Source organism: Metarhizium robertsii, assembly GCF_000187425.2.
Source record: "Metarhizium robertsii ARSEF 23 chromosome Unknown MAA_Scf_1, whole genome shotgun sequence".
Lineage (NCBI taxonomy): Eukaryota > Fungi > Ascomycota > Sordariomycetes > Hypocreales > Clavicipitaceae > Metarhizium > Metarhizium robertsii.
In genome coordinates, this window is record NW_011942149.1 from 5,784,843 (window position 1) to 5,811,435 (window position 26,593).

At 52.6% G+C, this 26,593-nt stretch overlaps 8 protein-coding genes across 8 annotated transcripts; 3 read left to right on the forward strand and 5 right to left on the reverse strand.

Moving 5' to 3' along the window:
• Positions 1-836: 836 nt before the first annotated feature.
• MAA_01835 (WW/Rsp5/WWP) lies at positions 837-1,923 on the forward strand (the record flags this gene model as incomplete). Its single annotated transcript, XM_007819833.1, has 3 exons — positions 837-934; positions 1,013-1,803; positions 1,865-1,923. The coding sequence occupies 3 exons, from the start codon at positions 837-839 to the stop codon at positions 1,921-1,923; spliced, it is 948 nt and encodes a 315-aa protein (XP_007818024.1).
• A 351-nt stretch (positions 1,924-2,274) lies between these two features.
• Positions 2,275-3,120, reverse strand: MAA_01834 (uncharacterized protein; the record flags this gene model as incomplete). Its single annotated transcript, XM_007819832.1, has 3 exons — positions 2,275-2,465; positions 2,527-2,619; positions 2,697-3,120. The coding sequence occupies 3 exons, from the start codon at positions 3,118-3,120 to the stop codon at positions 2,275-2,277; spliced, it is 708 nt and encodes a 235-aa protein (XP_007818023.1).
• Positions 3,121-3,618: 498 nt separating this feature from the next.
• Positions 3,619-5,243, reverse strand: MAA_01833 (o-acetylhomoserine (thiol)-lyase; the record flags this gene model as incomplete). Its single annotated transcript, XM_007819831.1, has 6 exons — positions 3,619-3,717; positions 3,767-3,830; positions 3,893-4,848; positions 4,928-5,011; positions 5,074-5,128; positions 5,197-5,243. 6 exons carry the CDS (start codon positions 5,241-5,243, stop codon positions 3,619-3,621), a joined length of 1,305 nt encoding a protein of 434 aa, XP_007818022.1.
• Positions 5,244-9,073: 3,830 nt separating this feature from the next.
• On the reverse strand, positions 9,074-9,599 carry MAA_01832 (MARVEL-like domain protein; the record flags this gene model as incomplete). The annotated part of the gene is made up of 2 exons (XM_007819830.1): positions 9,074-9,459; positions 9,521-9,599. 2 exons carry the CDS (start codon positions 9,597-9,599, stop codon positions 9,074-9,076), a joined length of 465 nt encoding a protein of 154 aa, XP_007818021.1.
• Positions 9,600-12,741: 3,142 nt separating this feature from the next.
• On the forward strand, positions 12,742-14,988 carry MAA_01831 (AMP-binding enzyme; the record flags this gene model as incomplete). Its single annotated transcript, XM_007819829.1, has 3 exons — positions 12,742-13,168; positions 13,230-14,814; positions 14,883-14,988. The coding sequence occupies 3 exons, from the start codon at positions 12,742-12,744 to the stop codon at positions 14,986-14,988; spliced, it is 2,118 nt and encodes a 705-aa protein (XP_007818020.1).
• Positions 14,989-16,451: 1,463 nt separating this feature from the next.
• Positions 16,452-19,650, forward strand: MAA_01830 (Rik1-associated factor 1; the record flags this gene model as incomplete). Its single annotated transcript, XM_007819828.1, has 3 exons — positions 16,452-16,739; positions 16,843-16,956; positions 17,014-19,650. The coding sequence occupies 3 exons, from the start codon at positions 16,452-16,454 to the stop codon at positions 19,648-19,650; spliced, it is 3,039 nt and encodes a 1,012-aa protein (XP_007818019.1).
• Positions 19,651-20,159: 509 nt separating this feature from the next.
• Positions 20,160-21,295, reverse strand: MAA_01829 (mitochondrial DNA replication protein YHM2; the record flags this gene model as incomplete). Its single annotated transcript, XM_007819827.1, has 3 exons — positions 20,160-20,214; positions 20,272-20,944; positions 21,070-21,295. The coding sequence occupies 3 exons, from the start codon at positions 21,293-21,295 to the stop codon at positions 20,160-20,162; spliced, it is 954 nt and encodes a 317-aa protein (XP_007818018.1).
• Positions 21,296-23,237: 1,942 nt separating this feature from the next.
• MAA_01828 (citrate-synthase) lies at positions 23,238-25,005 on the reverse strand (the record flags this gene model as incomplete). The annotated part of the gene is made up of 5 exons (XM_007819826.1): positions 23,238-23,536; positions 23,618-24,361; positions 24,430-24,623; positions 24,757-24,821; positions 24,889-25,005. The coding sequence occupies 5 exons, from the start codon at positions 25,003-25,005 to the stop codon at positions 23,238-23,240; spliced, it is 1,419 nt and encodes a 472-aa protein (XP_007818017.1).
• Between the last annotated feature and the right edge of the window lie 1,588 nt (positions 25,006-26,593).

The window sequence follows — 26,593 nt, forward strand, 5'->3', positions numbered from 1 at the left end:
GCACGCCGTGTGGCGACGTTGGTGGCGATTCGGCCAGCTTGAGCTGAAAAAAGAAAAGGCCCTTGAGGGGCGGCATGTCGGATATGCGGCAACGGGATCAGTTCGAAGCGTCTCAGTCAACTCCGTACAGGCTGCAGCAGTTCCAGTCACCAATTGATAGCCGCGTGTTGCTTACCTGCAGACCCAGGCCTCCTGCAGACCTGAAGACCGGGGAACAAAGAGTGGCAGTGCAAGTGTCAAGTAGGTTCAATGTTAGTTCATCAAGTGCTCCGTAGAAGCTTTGTCCCCGGGCCAAGCAATGAAGGGTCGCCTGGTACCCTGGTATGACGACAGCCTTTCCAGAACAGGCATCGTCTTCTAGCGGAGGTGGCTCCCTCTTGCTTGGCCCGGTTCCTTGTGGCTCTTTGTGCGCGGGGTCCGTCTGATGCGTTCCGATCATGCTCCTCGAAGTGCTTGCCTGCATGCGTGGCCTCTCATTCATAAACGCGTCTAGGAATCCTGCCGGCTCATCTGGCCCCTTGATCCTCTCTTCTTCTTCTTCTTCTTCCATATTTTCAATTGCGCTCTGTCAGATACAAACCCGCGGCGAAATCTCTGAGCGTGCACAAGTTCCCGGCTCTTGGCATATCCGCGACTTACCCCTCCCCGGATCGATTTACCCACCCCCCTTCTACGGAGTAATAAGTCGCAAGTCTCACTCGGCGCTTTGCCTTTTCCCTCATCGACCCAGTCCCTCGGTTCGATATCTTCCCACGGGTTCTTTTTCGCTTCCAGGTCGCCAAAAAATAAAGAACCGAACCCTCCCCCCATCCTTTTTTTTTTTTTTAGCTCTAGTAATGAGTGATTACGCGCCCCCGTCTGGGCCGCCGCCGCCCAAGGCTCCAGAGGTACCCGCCGGCTGGGTGGCGCGCTGGAACGACCAGTACAAGGAGTGGTGAGCTGCGCCTTTTTCATCCCCGAGACTCGATCCACGTCTTGCCTGGAGAGCGCATTGCTGACGCGACTACCCCAGGTTCTATGTCAATGTGTACACCAAGAAATCGCAATGGGACAAACCCACCGCGCCCGTCTTCCCCGTCGACGAGAATGCACCCGATGACCCCCCACCGGGGTACGAGCCTGGCAATGGGCCCGCGCCGACAGACACCAAGAAGAACCCCTACGAAGACCGGTCGGGCCAGAACAAGCATGCCGGCTCGTCCTCAGCCCAGGACGAAGACGCGAAGCTGGCAGCGAAGCTTCAGGCCGAGGAGGATGCAAAGGCCCGTGGGGGCCCGACACCACCTGCCGGATATGCCACCGGCGGCGCGGCCGATTCATATGCCCAGGGCCAAACCGGACAGTCACAAGGCTCCTTTCCCACCGAGTTGCCTCCCAGAGACGATGCTAGGGGCAAAGATCGCGGCTTCTTAGGAAAGCTGTTTGGCAAAGGGAAAACCCCACAGAGCGGGCAGGCCAACTATGGCGGTGGATATTATCCCCAGCAGCAGCAGAATTACTATCAGAGCCCGCCGCCTCAGCAGTATGGCGGATACGCACAGCAGGGCCCTCCCGTGGGAGGATATGGCGGAGGCTACGGCCAGCCCCCGTACGGAGGTTATCCTCCCCAGGGCGGCTACGGTGGCGGATACCCGCAAGGTGGTTATCAGCAGCAGCCGGGAAGGAGACCCGGTGGTGGTATGGGCGGTATGGGAATGGGCCTTGCGGGCGGTGCTTTGGGTTTGGGCGCTGGTGTTTTGGGCGGCGCGTTGATTGCCGACGCTATTCACGACCATGACCAGGCCGAGTATAATCAGGGATACCGTGAGTTTGCCCGTCTCCTTACACCCATTTCTTTTTTAGGATACCGCTAACATGCTTACAGAGGACGGCATGGATAATGATTACGGCGGTGGCGGTGATTTCGACGGCGGCGACTTTTAAGCAGGATTGGGGTTTTATGAGGAACGGCCTTGGGTATGGGAAAGTATTCTATTCTAGAGCGTAGCATAGTTGTGTGGTATGTAGAAGTCGACCTATCTTGACCCCCCGCCCCAAGGCGAATGTTTGTGTAATAATAGTTGCCGAGTATTGTCGTTCGCAATAGTCGTCATTTCGTTTCTCAGTTGTTCCCGTGTACACTGTTAGCTCTTACAAACCACATCAGCTACAAGTCAACGGATACAACATCCACCTTGAATCCATCCATATGCCGGGCCCTGTTACTCTGCCCATCTCTATGCCCCAGTCCCCGCGGTTTCGCACCGAAATATACACACCTTCCCGCCAGCGAAATCACCTTCGGACAGGCTCATTCCTCCCATCGCTGACGCTCCCCGCACCAGCACCGCCCTCCTTCTTCCCCGAACCCGCCAAGAAGGCAGCCATGTCAAAGTTCCCCAGAGGATTCTGCTGCTGCCCGCTCATAGCGGCCATGGGGCCCTCGCGCTGCCGCGCCTCGAATTCGGCCTTTAAATCGGGGTCCACTGCCTGCCTGTCAGTAATTCCGGCCGCCGCCAGCTCAGTTGCTTGTAGTTAGTTACGCACTGTTCTCCACGAGCTTCGGCATGCCAAAGAAGATGAGCATGCTCACGAGGCCCATCAGGATCATGGGGTTCTTCAAAATACTCAGCACGGAAACTGGCACACTGGTTAGCCCGGGCTCGCCCGCAAAAGACTTGGGAGAGGCTCAAAAAAAAAAAAAAGGGCCAACTAACACTGCGGCCTGTCCACAAAGTACATCTTCTTGCCTAGGCTCTTGGCCTCCACGCCCCATCCTGCGCTGCCGTCCTTGACGGGCAGCGTCTCGCCCTTGTTGCCCCATTCGTTGCCGCGGAAGGTGTCCCACGCCTGGAACGTCTCTTTGCCGTCGGCGTCGCGGGCCACGTCGATGCGGAGGGGGCGGAAGCCGTCTGTTTTGCAGTGGATGTCGGCTAGGTACGAGCCGGGCGTGACGTTGTGGAAGACAAAGGTGTTGAGGGCGGATATGGGTGCCGAGAAGGCGCTGCCGAGCGTGGACAGCGTTGCGTGCGTCGAGGCCGGGAGTGTGAAAGGGTTGGGAACGGGTGGCAGGTACAGAGTTATGGAGGCCGCCAGGGCGGGCGCCGCGAGGGCCGGGACAGCGAGGGCCGGGAAACGCATTGCGGCGAGGTTGTGGTGATGGTTGGTGTTGCGGTGGTGAGGTTGGAGGGACGGGCGAGCTTGATGAGGTGAGGTGTGTCTGTTGGAGCTGGTGGGCCAATCACAGTGGGCGCGTACGGCGTATGCGTGGATGTACTGATGCTGACGGTAGAGCACGTGAAATTTTTATCAATCAAGGTGGTTTTGGAAAGGGTTCGGTTTAGAAGGCGCATTTACATTATGCCATTCTGCTGGTTTTTTTTTTTTTTTAATATTGTATGTGATGCGCACATTGTTGCATATTACCCGCCTAGATGCTCATGGCAAGACTTGCAGTCTCTCAAAATTTCACAAAATACCTGCCTACTAGTACCTAGTAGTAGTCATGAGTCTCGATAAGGACACATGTTTGACCAATCTTAGAAATTTCAGTTTTTTTTCTGTTTCCTTTCTTTTTGTTTAAATGCACCACTACCAGTCAAATTCATCACTGTTGTCCACCCCTAGTTTAAATCCAGCCTATGACTTAGTGGCGGCCGTGGCAGCCTTGAACGACTGCTCGAAATCGGCAATAATGTCATCAATGTGCTCGATACCGACCGAAATACGAATGAGATCCTAAACATGTTAGTCCATGCTCAACCGGAGCACTCATATGTACACGCACCTCTGTGACACCAGAACTGGCCTTTTCGTCGTCGGAGAGCTGCTCATGGGTAGTTGTCCAGGGGCTGCAAGTGTTAGCAACTCATCTCATGAAGAAGACGCAAAAATGGAAATATCAAAAACGTACTGAATAGCCAGCGACTTGGCGTCACCGACATTGGCCAAGTTGGAAATCAACTTGAAGCCATCCACGACCTGACTGCCAGCACCACCGCCCTTGACACCAAAGTTCAGCACACCACCAAATCCCCTTTTGAGGTACTTCTTGGCAGTCTCGTGATACGGATGGCTTTCTAAACCAGGGTAGCTGACCCAGCTGACATAAGGGCTCTTCTCGAGGTACTGAGCCAAAGCCAGCGCATTCTGGGCATGCCTTTCAGCGCGCAGACTCAGTGTCTCAATGCCAAGCAGCAGCTGCTGGGCAGCAAATGGGTTCAGCGCGGCGCCCAAATCTCTCAGGATCTCCACCCGCGCCCTGATAATGAAGGAGATGTTGCCAAAGGTCTCGAAGAACTTGAGGCCATGGTAGCCCTCGGCCGGCTCGACAAATTGCGGGAAACGCTTGGCATGCTTGCCCCAGTCGAATTTGCCAGAATCGACGACAACGCCGCCGATGGTGGTGCCGTGTCCTCCAATCCACTTGGTGGCAGAGTGCACCACGATGTCGGCGCCGTGGTCAATGGGACGGATGAAGTAGCCGCCGGCACCAAAGGTGTTGTCCACAATCAGGGGGACGCCCGCGTCATGGGCGACTTTGGCAATGGCCTCAAGGTCGGGCACGTTGTAGCGCGGATTGCCGATGCTCTCGACATAGACGGCCTTGGTATTGTCGTCAATGGCGGCAGCAATGTCCTCGGGCTTGTCGCCGTCGATAAACTTGGTCTTGATGCCGAGACGCGGCAGGAACACTTTGAACTGGTTGTAGGTGCCGCCGTAAAGGTTGGACGTTGAGACGATGTTGTCGCCAGCGTGGGCAAGCGTATTGATGGCGATGAACTGGGCGCTTTGGCCGGAGGAGGCGGCGAGGGCGGCAACACCGCCTTCAAGAGCTGCGATGCGCTTTTCAAAGACATCGACGGTGGGCTTTGGAGAAAGTTAGCAGATTACTTTTCACGTTCTTTTTCTTTTCTCCAAAGAAGTTGAGTGTGGAGGGTGTGCGCACGTTCATGATACGGCTGTAGATGTTACCAAACTCCTTGAGGCCAAAGAGCCTCGCGCCATGAGCAGAGTCATTGAAAGTGTAGCTCTGCCCTCGTTAGATTTCATTTCCAAAACTTAGATAGCAAGGTGTCACCAGAAATTCCTCACGGTAGTTGCGTAAATAGGCACAGCACGCGCCTTGGTAGTTGGATCAGGTTCCTGGCTAATATACAACCACATCAGCTGTTGTGCAACGTCTCACGACCCCCCGTTGCAACCATCCCTACTTACCCAGCATGAAGCTGCAGTGTCTCGAATTTTTGGCTCAAATCGGCCATTTTCACGTTCCTTGACAACCGGAGAAAAAAATAAGAGGAAGTTCACGTAGGAAAAGATTCAATGTGTGAAGAGAACAAGGGGAATGGTTTCTGAGGGAGCTGGCAGCACTTGACTTGATCTTGAAGGAGGGGGAAGGTACGAGAGGGGATGGCAGCTGCCCGATCTCTCGTGAAATCAATCAAGACCACCGACGCCCGCAGGCCCCTAGTCCCTTTTGTATTGATTTCACATCACATAGCACGCGAAGCTCTCAACGACTGCCAATTGCGTTATTACAAACACGCCTTACGCAAGGGAAACCGCAAACTGCCCAAATGCTACCCAGTGCTGCGGGCGGCAGCGAGCTGCATCTGCCCCTCCTCGACGCTTATTTGCTATCCTTGTGCTTAACTTAATATGGAGATTCGGACCCTGGCGTCGGACGTCGACGTGGCGTGGGGTGCCAACTGGAAGTTGGAAACGCCACGAGAAGTTACTCGCCGCTCGATTTCATAACTCCAGCCTACTGTACTATCAAGCACGCCATCGCTCTCCGAGGTTGGGCTGTGTGCTAAACTCGCACGCCATCGCTGTCGATTGGTGGGTGGCCGTCCTTTGTCGAGACTCGATACCCCACGAGCATTGAGCTGTGTGCCTGAAGCTTGCATGTCGCCGGTGTCGCTACATTGCAGAGTGCACAAGCAAGGGTCTTGTAGGCTGTCGGCAGTCAAGGGTCCGCCGACGCCCGTCTATGAGTATGAGGCAAAGAACAATGCCAATGTACCGTCAGGCATGGGCAGTGGAGCGCCGAATGAGGGTGAACTAATAAGCTTCAAATGTTGCTACTTGGTAGCACTAGATGATGATGTTAATCTGTATAGTTCAGCCTTAGTAAGTACCTTTGTAACCTCTTTTGCTTATCTATGACTTAATCTCATGTAGTTCAGCTAACAAGACCATAAGTTTTAATACGTGCTTTTGTTTACGATCGGTCATGTTGCGACGGATTGATACGTCCAAGTATCTACTAGGCAGGTACGTTGTGTGTATCAGTTTGTTGGCCATTTGACTCAATTGAATGGATCCTTTACTGACCTTTCATTCATTTTATAGAACTGTTAGCTACTAGGCAGTTGGATCTGTCTTCAACCCTGTCTAGCTTCTAGTCCCCATTGTTGAGCACTTTCCATGCAACTACTACAAGCAGTCAGACCATTTACTCAGGTCGTGAAGCCGTATAGGAAATTCATGGCTTCTCCATTAACGTTAATACCTCGCTGAACAAAACCTACATAGAAGGACATATGTATCCAAAAGAGTGAACCCGCTGATTCCAGGCTTTGAGTCAAATAGTGCTTTAGCAGCACTCGTGTTCTATCTGCTTCGCAGGTCAATGCTCCTTTCCAAACTCCGACGTTACGTAAATAATCAACGCTGAGTATTCGAGTACAACGACCTGTAAGACTACTAATTCAGAACTTTGTTCGAATAACATAACTGAAACATATAACATAGCTTCGCGTTGTCATCTTATCCTCCGACTGGCCCGTTGAATGTCTAATCCTCCCCAAATGAGCACATTGACATCTCACTTCTTTCAAATTAGAACAATCTGCAAGATATGAGTCCTCTTATAAGAAATACAAAAAAATCAGCTACATCAGGACTACATCCATCAAAGGATTTGTGTGGCACATTATCAGGTCTTTTCACATCGCTGCAGCGATGTGAAAGGTTGATACACAGCAGTAACAGGTCTTGCTCCCGTGTATTTTCCTCGACACTATCGCAAATGAAAATCATATTGAGAAGATTATGCTCAGCCCTTGAGTCAATCTTGTCACACTACCTATGGTGCTCAATTTCCATCGCCATTGGTCTTCTTCACCAGTATATCATGCATGTCAGCCTTGCTCCCCTCCCGGTGACACCAGGCTGTCAAACCGCCTCACCTGGTTTTTGCGAAATATTTATTTCAAAAAAATAAAACCCTTTCAAATTATTTACATGTAAGCTGACCATTTGCCCTGTCAAAATGGCGGATGCAGTCGGTCTCGTGGCCAATGTCATTGTACTTGGCGAAGTTGCACCTACGGTCATTGCGTTAAAGAGGTTTTGGGAGCAAGTCCGAGATTTGCCTCGGTGTATCCAAATCCAAGTGAATCAGATTGAAGCCCTGAATTCTGCGATGGAAGACCAAATGAACTGCCGTTTTGGGCATCCGCACCGGAGTCCTGAGCATGAGATATCGTAAACAAGCCGCAAACGAGCTGGGTGAAGCTATCCAAGAACTACGACAGCGAATCGAATCGAAATCTCACATGCGAAGGACGTTTGCCAAAATCAAGATGGTTTTGGAGCAAGACTCGATCTTACTTATTAAGGTTTGGATTGTTTCGCTCTGTAGTCAAATGAAATTACAAGCATGATACAAGTATCGATCTTACGCCCTCAAAATCGGCTCCGAGGGGCACTGCAGATGACGCAATTGGCACTCACGCTTCATGCATGGTTCGCAAGGCACGATAGCTGTTTACACAAGACATTTGACACGATAGAAGCTGATTAATGGTATATATCCTCGAGTTACAGTTCTCTAGCGGAAAGTGCGCCGGAGCGCACGGCTTCAATCTTCTTTGCTCGACAGGCTGAGTCCAATGCGACGGCAAGAACAAATCCAATATGAAACACTATTCCGACAATAGAGGATATGCCGGCCGCGGGCTCCATGACTCTAGCTGTAGAGCGGCCCGGTCCCTACCATGGATGTCCGGTTACTTATTCAGAGGTATCACGACTGGCTATCATTTTGGTATTTGCCATAAAGGGCGTGATAAATGCCAATAACCAATGGGGTAAGTTTCTTGGGTAGCAATCAATGACGATGTATTTGGTCTGACTGCGCATTTCAGTTGCAACGGCTCGTATGAGGCTCGCCTCATGGTTCTCAAACAAAATCCGGGATGCTATCGCTTACCGATCGGAGCACGGATTCACTTCGAAGGCGTCGAGCTCGAATTTGCGCCCACGGGATAGTCCCATATTCAGGGGTGTCAGGAAGGGATCAGTCTCGGATCTGATGAAGACATTATCTGCTGGTAATGGCTCTCTATATGATCCATATGAGTCTGGCGATACGCTGCTCCACGTCTTCTTGAGAGGAAAGTTTGAATATCGAATGCTTAAGCTAATATGTTTACAATTGACCATCTCAAACTATCGAGCAACCGTATTACAACAGACAACAGTAGTAGTTGAGATGCAGTGCCATTCGATCGCTTCTTACCCTGTTTCTGTGTCAAATAACTATAAAACGGCATCAATACTGTGTATAATATCTCAGTTACTGTCGAACCTAATCATCACATCGCACATAGACATACACTCGCTGTCTGCAAGACTTGAACCTGACAGACATTAGGTTTTGCATAGTTCGTACTCAACACACACATATTTTGTATCTTAACCCATGTATACAGTCAAAAGCCATCACGTACCAAGAAATGATGCGTCGTAAACAACCATGTCTTGCCCATGTTCGCGTCATAACTTGTACACATGCTCGGAGCCCAAGCAAGCTCACTCACTCAACATTTGATATGTATAGATAAATATCCCAAATAGCGCCGCCGAATTCCCTACCCGTTCTATCTCTGTGTACTCCGTATAATTCATCAAACCCATAAAGACGCCCCATTCGTGTATATCAGGGTATCCCCTTCCCCCTTCCGTGTTCCCATACCAACCATGGCATTGCCGCGTCGGTCTCCGCAAGAAGAGTAAAAGATTGCCTTAAATTATTCCCAATTTCATCCTGAAGACAGAAATCCCCATATCACGGGAATCTAGTCTAAACCTTGCCCATCGGCGCCGCCTTCTGCCTTGCCGCAGCGCCTCCAACAATCATCTGCTTGGCCGTCAAAATGGTGGACGCGATCCACGCACAAAACGCACCCGCCGCGACAGCAGCGTCCGCCCGACTCGCCCTGCAGACAGAGCCCTCGCAAAAGGTCAGGCTGCCGACGTAGACGGCGAGGGCGATGAAGCCGGCAAAGTAGAGAGCGGTGTTGAGCCCCTGGACCGCCAGTGCTGCATAGGGATGCGCGAGTCGGCTGACGAAGCGCGGCACCAGCTCCAGGTACAGAATCGACAAGATGGACATGACGGACGCGGCGAGGAGGAAGCTGACGGAGCCGTCTGGTGACTGAGACGTTGACGTCCGGTACCAGTTTACGACTGCGCGGTTCTGTTAGCAATTCGGCCATGCCCCGACTCTCCAGCAGCACTGATGACGCACCGTACGCAGAAAGGCCGAGATTGGCCACAGCCAAGATGCCCTGGAGGGCCCGGAGAGAGACACTGCCTACTCGGCTCATGCTGGGCAAGGGATCAGTTCGAGGGTTTTGCTGTGGATGTGATGCTGGCACTTTGGCAGCCGTACATGCGATGTCGAGAGGAACGAAAAGACATGAGAGATGAGGGATCAGACGAGGCAAAAAAGCGAGAAGAGGTCTCCAAATCCGAGTCCAAGGATGCTACACACGTCTACAAACGCACGCGTTTCATTCATACGCAAAGTCTTGGTGTCTTATATTGCAGATTGCAAGCAAGGAGGCGGTGGGAGGGCCGTGCAAAAAGGGGATCGTCGCTGCGTCACTCTGATCGCCCCCATGTGGTAAATGAGCCATTATGCATTCGATTCGACGGCACAGCCGGCCTGGCTACGTATCTGCGGGATCAAATTGGCTCCTTGGGCCATTTGCTGCTTGGCTACCGAGGGGGTGGTTGGGCCATTGCAACATGACGGCCGACCCTGAGACTCCCGAGAAGATGTCTGAAACAAGAGGGTGGAACCCGGTTTCGACAATGCCACGGCCAAATTAAGCAATATACTAGCAGCATGGGACCGTGGAAACATGGAAAAGAAGAAACCATCTCGCCGCAGGCAGAGGGAACAACTGTCATGAGCTACATTCCTCGTCGACACATGTAATTACGGACAAGTCGACTCAAAGTGGTTGAAGAAGCAAGTCGAGTCTCTGTCGGTATTCCTGGGCTCGTAATTGAGGCGTTCCTCCTCCTGCTGCTCTTCCTCTTCTCCTTCTCCTTCTATTTTCCCATCGTCGTCTGTACCAGACCGGGTTCGTCTGCCGAGATTTGCATCACACTTGCTGTTTTCGGCGTCTCACCAGGACTCTGGCATGAGCCGAAGACTTGGTCGTGCATCGCGAGAAAACAAACTGCCACCGCACAAACATGTTCAAATACGATTGACGCTGTGTAAAGCTCCAATGTCTGGTCCAAATGTCCACGTGTAATCACACTGCTGCCGCTACAAACTTCTGAAACGGCGTCGGCGAGGTGATTATGCCTCAGACTTTGGGTGGTATCGAGAGAGCTTGTTTTGAAGCCAAGCGCTCGACCTGACAGCCATCTATTATTAGGGCCTGGCCTGCAAAGGCTGCTCACATAAAGCAGCGTCGGTAGACTCGCCATGACCAAGTAATACCAACGACACATCCATCTCACTTCGCACTTGTGGCCGTGTATCTGTCATGCAGCCCAGCAAACACGTTGAGGACATGTTCATGGTTCCACCATGATGAGGTTGCATCATCCTTCGCAGCCGCTGGCCTATGTGCCGACTGATAATACGAGACGCTTCGTTGTTGTTAGCTAGAAAGCTCTAAATAGCGGCGACAATCCTCGTCCCAACTGCCAGAATGGCCATATTTGGCCGTCGTATTTATCATGTAACAGTATCAGACTTACAGCTAAGTCTGTTTTATGCAAGAGCACGACAAGATTTTGCCCTGCCTCTACGTGAGCAGCTACTTGATATAAAATAACAGAAGGCTAGTTAGTACTGGCAGTGTTATAAAGCATGCCGAGGAGCCAGACGGGTCGCGCAATGCACAAACAATACTAAGGAAAAGCCACAAGCTTGGCAACAATTCGAATCGAATCGTGGGAGTTGGATCACTCTGCTGGAGTAGATGACGATGACAGAAAACGCTACTCTTTCGCAGTACGGCAACATGTCCTCGATCGGCTAGGTATTGCTATTGGTGTGCTTTGTATGCGTGTTTCTTGCCTGGTAATAAGCTTCTGTCTAGTCATCAGTCTCCTCTCCGATCTCTAACTTGGTGGAGCTGGAGACTCCGGCTCATGCTCGAATCTGGAAATCTGCCAAGTGTCCCGTGACCAGGTCGTCAATGTGTCAACTCTGTTTGAATTGACACAGCCAGCAAGTAATGTAGTCAGTCATCCTTTGAGCTCCCTGAAAGCCTGGATTACGGTACCGCCATGAGAACCCCGATGGAGTTATTGCATGTGAGATGCCTGTGTGTGTCCTCAGTTGTCCGTCTTCTGTCTGCATCACATGTTGCGTCCGTGGAAGAGGCATTTGCAGAGTGAGCGTTGGCACCCATTGGTGCAAGCACGCACAGGATAAAGTTAGCTGCTGGATGGGCCCCTGCCAACCGAGTCTACAAGAAAGGGTCAAGTCGTATTGATCTCGGTCAGACGGCGTCTGTCCCGGCCATCAAAGTGGCACCGTGGCGGCTTGGTCTCGTGCTGATGTCCGCAATGAGTTGCCACCAATGCCAAGTCGCGGCACGAGTTGGTCCTTGATATCACTTCACATGTTGTACGTCAAATTATTGGCGGACAATTGAAGTGGTGGCTGGCGGCGTGGATGGTTTGAGGGAGTAATGTTGATGGAATCAATAATTGATGCATGCGTGGGCGCTGTTGGTAGAAGGTCAGCATTAGAATTGCCACCAGACTCACTGGGAAATGTGGCAGGCGCATGCCAACTAGGCTTTGGCAAGAGCGCCAGGACGGGCCAAAATGTGAGGGACAAGTGCTCAACCCTAACCCTGGCACTACAGCATCGCTCTCCACGAGCTCTATTCGGTACCGACGGCGGAATGGCTTCCAACCTCAGGTTGGAAATGGCCTTGATTCGTCTGTATGTACATACATGTGCGTCACTTGACAATGGGAAAACTAAGCCTACTTTGCTGCGCCCGGTGCCCCTGTGCCACCAACCTCGCGCTGTCACTGGCCCCTGACCACGTTTCCAGTGTCCATGTCAACATGAAAATCTGGGGCTGCCTCGGCACCGGGCTGCCTCGGCCCAGAGCATGCCAGTAATAATCACGGACATGGATCAATTGATGACGACCAACCGACGCTGCACGCCGTAAAAACCACCCATTGCGTTCGGCCTCATGCCCCCATTGAGCGTCTGCGTGGTTGCATCAGCTCGAACCGCCATCGCCTAGCCGTGTGTCTGGAAACTTACCTCCAGCTTCCGCCTCCTCCCCCCTTCCCTCCCCCAGCTTTTTACCCCAGAGTCGGTTGCTGCTCTGCTCTCTTCCTCCTTGGAACCTCCCCCGCCATCCTCGCCCCAGCGTCTCAAGTGCTCCTTCTTTGACTCTCTTCTGCCCGTTGCCATCCTCCCGCCCGTGACACAATTGGCATTCTTTGGCCCGTCGGTTGGGAATCTTCACAATGCCTCCTGCCCAAGATCCTGCCACGCTCCAGGTCGAGCTTGGCGCTGTTCCTCCCGCCGGCTCCCCCTACGGTGTTCCCGTCCCCGGTTCTGAGCGTCCCGGCCGCAGCGCTGTCTACAGAGGCTGGAGATTCCGCGACAGAGAGCTTCTGACCACCTTTGACCCCAATGTGCGCTCTATACACGACTTGTTCGAGGCTTCAGCTCGCAAGTGGCCCAAGAAGCGATGCATGGGCACTCGCCAATGGAATTCCGCCACCCAGACTTGGGGAGACAAGTTCGAATGGATGACGTACGGCGACGTGGCAGAGCGAAGAAAGAACTTTGGCGCCGGTATCGTTGAGATCCATAAGCGCATTGGGTATCCCAAGGACAAGTACGGTGTTGGTGTTTGGTCCCAGAACCGTCCCGAGTGGCAAATTGCTGGTACGTCTTTGACCAAGTTTACCAATGAATGAGATATATCTAATTGCTTGCCGTTGCTCAGATCTCGGTGCTTCCTCGCAATCGCTTTATACTGTCTCGCTGTACGAGACTCTCGGCCCCGATGCTACCGAGTACATCATCAACCATGCCGAGCTGCCCAGCGTTGTCTGCTCACTTCCTCATATCTCCAAGCTCATCAAGCTTGCGCCGCGCATTCCGTCCCTCAAGCTCATCATATCCATGGACCCGCTTGAGCATGGTGAGCTTCCTGGACTGTCCAAGGCCGACGTTTTGAACGACCTTGCTGCCCAGCACGGCATTAAGATTTACTCCATGGCCGAGGTTGAGAAGATTGGCGTCGAGTCTGGCCGTTCCATGCGCCCTGCTGGCTGGGATGACATTGCCACCATTAACTACACCTCAGGTACCACTGGCGCTCCCAAGGGTGTTGTTCTCTCGCACGGAAATGCTGTCTCTGCCAACGCCGCTGCTCGTCTGGGTGGTCATGTCAAGGAAAACGACGTTCACATGTCATATCTACCGCTTGCGCACATTTATGGCCGCCTGATTGATCACATTGCTCTGTCAGAAGGCGCTGCCGTTGGTTTCTTCCGTGGCGATGTCTTGGGTCTCGTTGATGATCTCAAGATCCTCAAGCCCACAGGTTTCATCTCTGTCCCACGTCTGTTTAACCGATTCAACTCGGCCATTCGTACCGCTACTGTGGAGGCTGAAGGTTTCAAGGGCGCTCTTTCAAGGCATGTCGTCGACTCCAAGAAGGCTGCCATGAAGGCTGCTCCCGGCCAGGCCTCCAACACCCACTTCTTCTGGGACAGAATCTGGACCCGCAAGGTCAGGGCTGCTGTTGGTTTAGACAATGCTCACACAATGATCAGCGGAAGTGCTCAGCTTGACCCCGATGTCCAGGAGTTCCTGCGCGCTGCTTTCGCCAACACGTTCCAGCAGGGCTGGGGCATGACCGAGACATATGCCACCGGCACTGTTCAGATGAAGGGCGACTTCTCTACCGGCAACGTTGGACCCCCGATGGGTGACGTCGAGCTGTGCCTTGAGTCCGTCCCTGAGTTCGACTACACCGTCAACGATAAGCCCAATCCCCGTGGCGAACTACTCGTCAGAGGCCCTGCCATCTTCAAGGAGTACTATAAGAACGAGGAGGAGACCAAGAAGGTTCTTGAGGCTGACGGCTGGTTCCACACGGGCGATATTTGCGAGATTGATAAGCTTGGCCGCTTTAAGATCATTGACCGCAAGAAGAACGTCTTAAAGCTGTCTCAGGGCGAGTACATCTCCCCTGAGCGTATTGAGAACGTCTACGCTGCCAACACCAACCTCGTTAACATGGGCTATGTCCACGGTGATGCCAAGGAGTCTACTCTCGTTGCCATCTTTGGCGTCGATCCTGAGAACTTCCCTGCCTGGGCCTCCAAGGTCCTGGGCCGCACAGTCTCTAATGACCCCAGTGACATGCGGGCCGCTGCCAAGGACCCCAAGGCCAGGCAGGCTTTCCTCAAGGTTCTTGACAATATTGGCCGCAAGCACAAATTCAACAGTTTTGAGAAAGTCAGAGGCGTTTACTTGGATGTTGAGCCCTTTACCATTGACAATGAGCTCCTCACCCCGACGTAAGTTTTCATCCTGCTGCAGCGTACCTTTGATTTAGGAGTACAGATGTCTGACTAACCCATGATAGTCTCAAACTCAAGAGACCCCAAGCCGCCAAGAAATACCGCGCCGAAATCGACGCCATGTACGCTGAAATCAACAATGCCCAGCCTGCTGGCTCGGCTAAGCTGTAAAAAGGAGAAGTTATTCATTTTAGATTATAGTGGCGGCTAAGCGCGGAACCGGCAAATTTAAGGCCGAGACATGGAATTATTTGGTTCTATTTGTTTTTACATTGGCGCATCTTGAAAAGAATCGCAGTCATAAAGAGGACATATCTATTAGACAAAGAATAGAGTCGAATATACTACCTAGGTAGTTATTGTATTGTAGCGTCGTGTTGGGACTATAAATTAACACTGGCCGCCCCGCTTTGTGCACAGTTTATACGTGGTCACGTTTACGGCTCGTCAGCCCAATTAATTCACACACTAACAGTAATATTAGACATGAAATTATATATTTAGTAAGCTAAAATATAGGTATTTTATTAATTAAGTTTTTCCTTTCAGCCTATCCCAATATTCGTACCAGCACTGCAACAACTTACAAGTAGGGCCCAATCGTAACACCGTGTGCCTGGTCGTACCCAATATGGTAATTGTATATAAATGCGCTCAAAACCATACGCGGCTAGGTTTAGTTGTAATATTTTGTAAAGGTGCGAGTTAGGCATGCTTGCGCTTGCTTTCGAGAGCTCAGTCGTCAACTAAGATTCCAGTTGACCCTACTCAAGTAGGCAAGTAGCTGGTGTGCCAGTGAGGTTTGCCTGCCTGACAGACCAATTGAATCAATTGAACGTAGAGAAAGGTCCGCCAGCACATACACTCAGCTGCTGACCACCCCGCTGCGGCGTACAGTGCGTCTTGAAGCTAGAAACCCGACATGGACATTAATAGTCAATACTTGGCTAGTTTAGAAGCCTAGATCCGGTTTAGTAGTTGTTAGTTGTCGGCTAACACCTCTTATATGTAGTAATTGCAGGACGTTCTTAAGGGCCAGGGCATAGAGATGCCGTTAAGGCCCCCCGTTGGTCAGACTGTTTGCCAAGGCATCCTGTGCTGGCACATATTTTTTGTGAAGTTAAACAATGGTAAAGAGCAGTAAACTTTTTGCGACTCTGGATAATAGTTGACTCAATGGTTAGGAGTAAGATTTGAGTGTTTAGTAGCAAAAATTCGTTCAATTGATACTTTTAGCAAAAAAGTTAGAAAGACTGTTAGCTCTTCACCATGTATCTGAAGCATTCTCTAATTTCATTTAAGGCCTAGCGCTTATCAGAATTCGGCTGGGGAAAAAGGGGGGGTATCGGATTTTAGATATTCCGGCCGGCTATGACCTTTAGTTACCTGGGTAATTAAGAGGCCGAGTGGTAGTTTAGGCAACCTAGTCCTTCCGCCAGGCAAACCATGGTGTGAACCAACCTCTCTACGCGAAATATCACCACTATAACGCGCGTTTTGTCCCACTTTGAACACTATATTGAGCTGATGACGCTGTGTTTCCAGTGGAACGTCGTGTTTCAGGTCTTTTCATCTCAAGGCTGTGCTTTGTGCACGCTTTGGGAAGGAAAGACACGGTCATTGTGACTTCCCCGATGAGTATCGCGTTAACAGCCACGGCTGTTCCAGTCGTCATCGACCTTACAATCGACACGCCAACGACGGTTACGCCTTTGACGTCCCCTTATAACCATGGAGATCCTACCCAGCAGTTTCAGTTGGCTTCGCAACAGCCGCCTGCGAAGAAGAGACGCGTGGAAAATGACGGCCCAGGGGCAGAGGATGTAGAGATGCGTATGCGGGACTACCTTCTTCCATATGTGCAAAAAGCTGTTGATGAGCTGGCACGAGATGCTTGTCTTATAGACAAAATTGCAATCGAGGTAGGTGGCTATGGGGGGGACGTTGCTTGCTGGAAAAGGGTTTCCATGGTGGAAAAGAAACGGTCTAACAAAGTGCCTGTAGGCTGTCACTACTTTGCTTAAGTGCGCAAGATTTCGAGAAAAGGTCCAACTGAGCAATGGGCTGCTTACTGCAGAGGATAGAGCGGATATCGAGGGACTAGCTACCCAGGCTGTCCAGCAACTGGCAGGTCTTCCTGTAGGTTTATTGGAGCCATATATGCGGCGCCCAGGTCAGCCACTGACATTGTCTTAGCAATACAGAAGACCGCAACCACAACCGATCAAGGAAGAAGCCCTATCGCTAGCACTGGTCAGACCCAAACTCACACTGCGAGCGGAGCAGAGGGCTTTCCAGCGTCTCGAGTCCGCTGAACCAACTTCGAAACCCGACACAGGCCCAACACGGGTTCCTAGGCCGAGAGTTCGACGACAATATGTCGTACCGAAGTCAAGTGACGGCTTGCTAACTGCCAGCACGTGGTCACAGCTGCAGCGACGGCCGTACTTGCATTATTCGGCCCGTCAAGATATTACCCTAGGCGTGAATCGTCCTGTCAATGTAGCACGTCACAGGGTGCAGCTTCCCGCAGTATATCATGCCGACTTTTCCTCGCTTGAGATTGCAGAAATTATGAAAATTGTTGGACAGCACCTTTCACAGCACATTCCGAGGACGAGGGAAGGTCTAGGGCAGATATTGCGACATTATGATGTTCCCCGAATTATCGGAGACTCAATAAGCGGACGAACACAGCAAGATATTTACAACTTGTGCTCTGATTTGTGTGCTGGCAAAGCCAACCAGCCAGATAATTCACGTGTGCTGTCCCTGGAAGAAGTCAGCCCCGAGAGAAGAGCAAGGAACCGACGTGCCAATCGCTTGCCAGCCTTGCTCTTGGCTCGGGAAATGGAGGGAAACATTGGGTTCGGCCGAATGAGACGGTATGAGAATTTCCAAAATGAGTTTCAAAAATGCCATGAAGACGGCCTATCACTCGTTGCCGAGTTTACCAACTGTGCGGGAGATATTTCCGCCATGTCTTGGGTGCCTGACGGTAATATTATATGTGGTACCACAGCACACTCGGATGCGCATAACCAGCAGTACAACAAGCCTGGAAATCTACTACTCTGCTCCACACAGAGAGGCACGCTGCGAGCGTTTCCGGACCATCGAATACCACGGCCAGTTGTGGAAAAGGGAGAGAACTCGACGGAAGCTATGCGCCAGAGCCAAGACCCATGGCTATACTCGTCCGTCGTGTCGACCGACTACGACGAAATGAATGGTCGAGCTTTCACGTCGAGCTTTGACAAAACCGTCAAGGTGTGGAGCGTAGCTCAAGATGGAACTTCCATGCGGGCCACGGCAACCTGGCACCACCAAGGCAACGTCAACTTCGTTGTCGCCGCCAAAGACGGGTCCGGGCGAGTGGCTACGGCTGCAGATGTCCCTACCCAAGCAATTCGCATTTATACTGTTGATCCGAACAACGTACAGGACAGTTATTACTACACCATATCTTGCACCCGAACCGATGCTGATGGATCCGACAAATGGGCTTATTGCCCTGCTACCATGCAATGGGGGCAAACACCTGGAACACACCATCTGCTGGCCATTGGCTACTCCCCTCGCAGCTTCACCGGTGACGATGCCGATATTCCAGTGGACAAGCTTCACAGTGGCGAGATTGTACTTTGGGACGCCGAGCGACGATGCCGAGTTCCTGTTCTGACCGTCACAACGGCCAACGTTTTCGAAATCGTGTGGCACCCCATCCTTCCAGTTTTTATCGTTGCTACCTCGCCGTCTGGACTCATTGTCGAGCACGGCGTACGCACACATGTCCACATCTTTCAACTGGACAGGGACCGCGAGGATGGCGCGTACAGCGAGTATCAAAAACTCGACTGCTATGCCTCTGATATCAATGAGCTTACCATCATGCCCAATTCTCTGTGCCACTCCTATATCTCAGCTGCCTGTACAGACGGACATGTCTACATCTGGGACACGGCACAGGGCGATCGACCCACCCACATCCTCAAGCACGGGGAACCCCTAGGCGCCGTCATCTGCGACCGAGAAAAGGAAGACGAAGGTGTCAAGTTTACCGCCTGGGGAACAACACCAGACCGCTTCTATACAGGCTCAAGTGATGGCGTCGTCAAAGTGTGGAACGTGCGACGGAAGCGCCGTCCGTTTGTGAGGAATCTCCTCGAGGGACCCGGCCCCATAACGTGCGGCGTCTTTTCCCCAAACCACAACAAGCTCGTCGTCGGCGACGCAACAGGCCGCGTCTTTCTCTTCTCCGTAGATGACCGAGACGAGATGGAGTCGCACTTCCTCACAATCCCAGGCACGAATCACCGCGTTCGCCGTCCAAAGCCGTTTATCCCCCACCCAGAACCCGAACCTCCAACGACGTCTTCCCCCTTCCCCGCTTCCACTCCATCAGATGCTTCCATAGCTCAGTACTCGCGAGACCGATACCTGTCTTCAAATAGTCTCATCCTCCATCCAAACCCAGTCATCGGCGCCGTCCAAGGCCCGGCGTACCCCTCCACAGGGCTCTTCCGCCTCGACGCCCACGCCTACTTTGACCCGCAGGGCCCTTTGCTCCCCGAATTCGAGAGGAATCAACGGGCATCGAGGGAGGCCAGTCTTGGTCCTGAAACAAGGTCTATCCGCAGGTTGAAAGGACCTCCTGTCCAAACATGGGTTGAAAAATCGCTTCATGATGAGAATGTGGCCAAGGATTTTGACTCGCGTTCCCTAGACAACTGGTCCTTTTGCCAGTTGGTCAGTCTTGGGGTCCGGTTCAACATGGATGGAGATGAAGGGTGGGAGTTTATATACGAAGAGACGCCTGTGGACACCGATTAATTCCACGAACCGATTGTTGCATCCATCTTGTTTAGCCACTGGTACTTGTACTGAAACATATAGCTGGAGTTATATAGGCTTGATACCCTTTGATTTAGAGGTAGCTATGGGTAGTGAATGCTGCTCCGTGCATTACACTACATGAGCAAGATCTGGGAGTAAACGTGACACGCTGACGATCGTCGTGCTTTGTATGCCTGAATCACACGGATTCAGCCATGGTCACTCACGCAAAACGTTCATCCATTCCGTCTATTTATACGCCCAACGGCACGTCTACAACTAATAAACACAAAAATAAAAGACTCTAACTACAAGGTCCATGATCGTACAGATTCTTGTCCGTTTGGAACAAAGCAAGCACAACCATTTACCCCCCTTTTGCCTCACGTATTTTCATAAAATGTAAGAGAAAATAACTTGATTTGACCTCCATGGAAATCTGTTGCATTTAAACCCGCGTCGCACGATTCTGTTGATTATAATGAAAAGCCCTGAATTAACGCCGCTTAATGCTTAGCTGAGACCGAGTCACCGGTCACTTTTTCAACATAAGTCTTTGCCCTGCATGGGTGTCAGTACAAGCCTAGTCAAGGGATTTGTAGATTGCAAGCAACTCACATGTCACCAAAGGCAACCATGCAAATGGTCTGCCAGACACCGAGACCAATTCGCGGAGTGACACCGCGGTACAGGCCCTTGATGCCGTTGTTGGCGTAAATGTATCGGAAAGTGTTGCCGACAGTCATCTTCTTGGGTCGGTTAGGATCCTCCTTTTTGCTCTGCATCTCGACGCGGATGACCTCAATGGGCTGGTTCCAGGCGCTGAGACCACCACCGAGACCAGAGGCAATGACCTTCTCCATGGCGGACAGCTTGTCCTTCTCCGACTTGCCGGTGGCGGAACGGATCCAGGTCTCGGCCAGACGGCTGAGGCCGAAGCGGGAGCCCCAGTTGGTCATTTGACGGATGGCGACGGCGTTGACACCCTTGTTGATACCCCGGATACCTTCCTTGCGGTAGATGTCCATGAAGGTCTGGAAGGTGGACTGCGGCTTGACGCCGGCAGCCGCCATCTTGTGCTTGGTGATCTCGACCGTCTTCATGCATGTGCAGAAACCCATGGTGGCATAGGCCTGGGCAACACCACCAGTGATACCGCCGAGGATGCCACCGCCGAACTCGGAGGCGCCAGCTGCGCGAGCATAATACTCGGCCTCGGAGGCGACGAAGAGAAGAACGGCGCCCTTGGTTGACGCTTCGATCCAAGCCCAGGGGATGAGACCTTGGTAGACTATGTTGCGCAAAGAAATGGCCAGGTTAGCATGTGACTCGGCGAGTGTATGGGGGAATCGACGAGGGCATCGATGTTGGCTCCAGAAAGGGGCAGAATAGAGTAGAGAAAAGGAACAAACATACAGCCAAAAGGACCACCGCGGGCCCAAATACGTCCCAAAGCCGTGGCGAAGCCGTCACCACGGTTGGCAGCCATGGTGGTCTTGACGACCTCGAGAGGCTGACCGAGGGTGGTGACCTCGAACATGTTGAGGCCGGCACCGAGGAGCAAGTTGGAGAACTTGATGGGTTTCTTCTCCAACTTCTGGGGCTCCCCGATGGGGGCGGGAAGAGTAGCGCTCGCGACCATGGCTCTGGGAGTTTTGTTTGATTCAAAGGGGCCCTGACCAAGGGAATAGGGTGCTTCTTCGCGAAGGGGAGGTTGGAGAGCGGGTAGGTAGTAGATAGGTGGAGAGAGACGGAGAAGCGCGAGTTGGTGGTTGTGCTGAGTCAGACGGAATATTGTAAACTCAAGCTGTTACGGCTGCGGCTGCGGCTGATGCTGATGCTGCTCCTGTTGCTTCTGACCGAACGAGACCCGGACAAAGTCAATGTCTACTTAAGACAAGGCAAAAAGTGGAGGATGCACCTCCGAGGACCGTACAGCGGGATTGGATGGAGGGTGTAGATGGACGGGAGATGCGCCCAAGTGGATTGTGAGATGGGGAAGGCAACGCTGGAAAGATTAGGATGACCGAGGCTGTTGGCGCGTGGGCGGCCGGTGGCAGGTCCGTGAATGCCCGGAGAGCGAGAGAGAGATCTGGATTGCACGTGTTTCTGGCCAGGCACAAGTTAGCAGAGATGGCCGTGGCCCAGAGTCGAGACAGGGATCCATTCTTGATCCATTACTGTGCCTGCTTACTTAAGAAGAGAAACCTTATCGGCCCGTGTCTTGTTGGACGCAAAAGGGGGGTTTCGAGTGCGACGAAGAGAAGAGTGTCATGGAATGACCAGACAGCAATGTGGCAATGCAAGAAAAGGGAGAATATGATCCAAGACCATATGCGGAGGACGGAGTAGGATAACAGAGGAACAGGCGACCTTGTCAGATCCGAACTCGGATAGTGATTTTTGTTGACTGAGCCCAGGGAGCAAGTACACAGTACGGGTCAGCAGTACGCAACAAGACGGCACCTGGGAGTACACACACACGTATCCCGTACTTCGTACATTGTTGCTCCGCTGTACAATGTTTCCCTCTCCAATTGAATTTATCCGCCAGCAGCCACTCCCGTCCGCACCTCTCTCTCCTAGCTCCCAATTCAATCTTGACAAAAAAAAAATCAATGCATTCTGCTCTCTAATAATGAAAGCGACGCAATGCGCAAGCCCCCCTTCCTCCACCAATTCCATCGCAGTCATCCCAACAACACTTTACTGCCATTAGCCATCAACCCTCAACGCTGTTCAACCCCCAGGCCTGAATTCAGCCACTCCATTCAAGGTTGAACGCCCAGGTGCATCTGTGGGTCCCTCCTGTACCAGCCATGGGGCTCCCCAATGTCTCAACCACTCGATTGTTGAGGAAAAGCTGCGAGGCACTGTTGTGCTACTGCCAACGTCAACACTACGGAGCACCAATTACTTTTCCACTCTCGATCCCAGAACCCCCACGTGTATCGCGAATGGTGAGCACTATTGCATCTGTGCTGCCCTTGTGCAATTGGCTCGTATCTGTGCACTTCTGCTATGCCAAGAGCGCAGGGCTGTCCTCTCCAGGCGTAAGAATTGTAGGGCCCCTACTTCGTACTCCGTGCTCTGGAACCCTCGTGCGCAAAGGGTGAGCCCATCAATGGGAAGTGATACAGGCGCGTATTCTCCAGGCTCGTCCGCGATGCAGCGCAAGTCTACAAATGCACGTAGTCATCATTCTGGGGCGCGTCTTGTCTCTCGCTAGTACTTCGCAGCTTAGCTCAACCCTGTCGCCTCGGCTCTTCGGCGCATCTGCATCTGGAGTTGCACATCATAACCACTTGGAGCTGCACAAGCTGCCATCAAAGGCATCTCTATCTCATTATTTCTATAAACTGTCCCAATCATAGTGTACAAATAAGTCTAGCGCCAGTGGGGTTTGGTATCTGCCGAGAAACCTCAGCCCGTCTATCACTCCCCTCAATTTTGTTCCCGCCAACACGCTGCCGTGCCCTGGTCAAATCAAACAAAGGCTCCGTCTAACACCGTCGACTCGTATCTCCCTTTTAAGCCTGTTCTGAACTCCTCCAGCTATCATTCATTTTGCCGCGCAAGGCATTTTACAGCTTCTTGACAATCTCAGCCCACTTGTCGGTGGAGAACGACTTGGGGCGCTCAATGGGAGCACCAATGGCGCGGTCGATGATCAGCTGGGGCAGAACACCGATGGCGCGAGAAACACCAAACAGCACGGTGTAGTAGCTAGCTTCCGTAAGACCGTAGTGCTGCAGAAGAACACCAGAGTGGGCGTCGACGTTGGGGTAAGGGTTCTTGGTCTTGCCGTGCTCGGTCAGGACACCAGGAGCAATCTTGTAGACCTGGCTGACAAGCTTGAACATGGGGTCCTCAGGCATCTTGGCTGTAGAAGAATTAGCTTATATACTTGAGAACAAAAGCTTTTACATCTTGAGACTCAAAGGAGCGTGTGAACATTACGTACCGAGACCAAACTCGCGCTGAGCCATGTATCGGGGGTCAGTCTTGCGGAGAACAGCGTGGCCGTAGCCAGGAACAACGCGACCAGAGTTGAGGGTAGACCACAGGTAGTCAGTGATGTTCTTGTCAGAAAGATCATCACCAACAACCTTCTTCATCTCAGTGAGCCAGAGAAGCACCTCCTGGTTAGCCAGGCCGTGCAGGGGGCCGGCAAGACCGTTGAGACCGGCGGCAAGAGAGAGGAAAGGTGAGCTGAGAGCCGAGCCGACCAGGTGAGTGGTATGGGCAGAGACATTGCCACCCTCGTGGTCAGTGTGGATGGTCAGGTAGAGACGGAGCAGCTCAACGAAGTCTTTATTGTTACCGAAGCCCAGCTGGTTGGCGAAGTTGAAGGAGTAATCCTTGTCCTTCTGGATGGGGGCAACCTTGCCACCCTTGAAGACGTTCTGGTAGATGCGAGAAGCAATATTGGGCAGCTTGGCAATGAGGTCCATGGAGTCCTCAAAAGTGTGGCCCCAGTACTCCTTCTTGTTGACACCCTTGGCATACGCCTTGGCGAAAGAAGAGGTGTGCTCGAGAGCGGTGACAGCCAGAGAGAACTGAGCCATGGGATGAAGGTCGGTAGGGCAGTGATCGATCAGCTCCTCGACAAACTTGGGGATGTCGGAACGGGCAGCCCACTCAGCAGAGAGGTCGCGGACCTGCTGCTCGGTAGGGACCTCACCAGTCAGGAGAAGCCAGAAGAGACCTGCGCATCCATTGTCAGACATGACATTTTCGGGTCAAAGCTCATTGTATCCGCAGCGATAAACTTACCTTCAGGAAGCGGCTCCTTGCCACCGGGAGCCTTGGGGAGAAGCTCCTGGCACTCGGGGATAGTCTTGCCGCGGAACCGAATACCCTCCTCAGAGTCAAGGACGGAACCCTCCCAGACGAGGGCCTTGATGCCACGGGCACCACCATAGACCTGGTCAAGAGTGACCTTGTCAACGACCTTGGAACCATGCTCCCTGGAGGAATTCATTGTTAGCAATTGCTAGGCGCATGCCATACGTCTTTGTATCCAGCTCGCTCGAGTCTCTGGAGAAGTCAAGGCTAATGCTTTAGGGGCGCGGAGACGTGGTCGGCAGGGTCGGTCCTTACTTTCGCAGAGCCTTGATCTGCTCAATCTTCTCAGGGAGGAGTTCGGCGAAACGTTCTTTGAGAGTCTGGTGGGTGCGTCGTGTTAGTGTACGCGAATCTACAACAGCGCCATCTCTGATCAATCGAGCATACCTGGGTCTTCGCCGAGTAGTAACGGGCGCCATTGAAGGCTACGGTCCGGCCATTGAAGGCTTGGGACTTAAGCGAGGCCCGGAGGGCAGAGCTGCTAAGGCGAGAAACAGAGGCCATTGTATGACGGCTGTGGGAAATAGATGTGGGTAAAGAGGAGGAGGAAGGACGAAAGAGCAGAGAGGAAGGAGAAACGGATAATTATTAAGGGTATGGATCCAACGGAAGTGAAAAGGCCGCGGGATGAGTGCCTGGCGTCTCAAGGCTAATTACCTAGGAACGGAGGTTCTGTCGCGTTGGGTGTCTCGGCAGGACAGGAGAGCAGAGCAGCGAGAGAGAAAAAAAATTGTTGCTGCGTACGGAGTACTACACGGAGCACTAGCATGGGCCAGCGATCCCTGGCTGGCACCTCGGAGAGCGCGGGCCCTTGCGTCCACGTCCACGTTGGGTCTGGTCAAGTGCTGGGTCTTGGACGCCACCAATTGAACACTGACGTCTGGCATGGGGTGGCTGCAGACGCCGCCGTCACTTCGAAAGCCCGGCGGAGAGGCAACGCTCACCTTGTCCAGCTTCGGGGTAATGTACATGCGTTCATCTCAAGCTTGAGCTTCCATCAATGTCTGGTGTTTCCCGATCGGCCCCAACGCCCGCAACCGGCGACATTGCCAACACAGCACGCAGCGCCGGCAGTGTCTTTTCTCTTGCCAGATCAACCCCCGTTGATGGCCTCCCAATTCGACACTGCGTACCACGCCCTGCACCTTGGTATTGCCGTTGGTTCGGGGGAACGGAGCACAGGTCTAAGTACCTAGGTACCTAGTGGCCTTTGAGTTCTTTCCCTGCGTACCGAGTAGTAGTACTACTACTACGTACATGTACATACTACATCTGCCCCAACAGCTCCGTGATTCCGACCAGACGCCATCGGGCCCACTGGCGGGGCGCCGCTTATCGCTGCACCTGGGCACGAGAACCAGTTGCCCTGGGCACACGACGGCTGACCACCCTGACCACAGGCTACTCCAACAGCAAGGTCAATACGTCACACCAACTGAAGGGCTGATGACGGATCCGAAGTGGAAGGCCCCAGGCCAGATAAATGCCCGGCGACATACATAATGGCGCACTCATGACTACAAGCCCCTAGGCGTACCAGATGTGACGGAGTAACTGTCCCTGCGAGTTTGTTACGGGCCAGCCGCTGCAACGTACCCTCTCCCACTCCATAACACGTCGACTGGTAACTAACCGTGGTTTGTTCGACAGCACAATATCGTGGTCCGCCGTGTATAAAACGACCGAAGCCAACCATGCACTTCTGCAGCATGTGCCACCTCCCGCGCACACTGCCGGTGCATCAACCGTTCCAGGTTCCTCGACCCACACCAACTTGGAGGTGCCTCGGGAAAAGGCAGTCACCCGGAGCTGGAGACGTTGGAGTCGTCGGCCAAAGTTGACTTCGAATAGTATGGAGCTGTGCATGGGCGGCTTTCCGCAAAGGCCCGGTCGTGCCCCGGCGACAGAGTGGTTGCGTATCAAGTCGAATAATACCCAGCTGTTCACGGCTCAACAAACCGCGGGCAACGAACTGCTGCCAGACAATCGACGATGAAAAGCCAGGGGTTTCAGTTCAGTTCTTTGTTGGGATGGTTCGAAGGCATACGGAATAATGTTCCGTCAGTGAGCGGACCACCCTCACCTTGTCTTG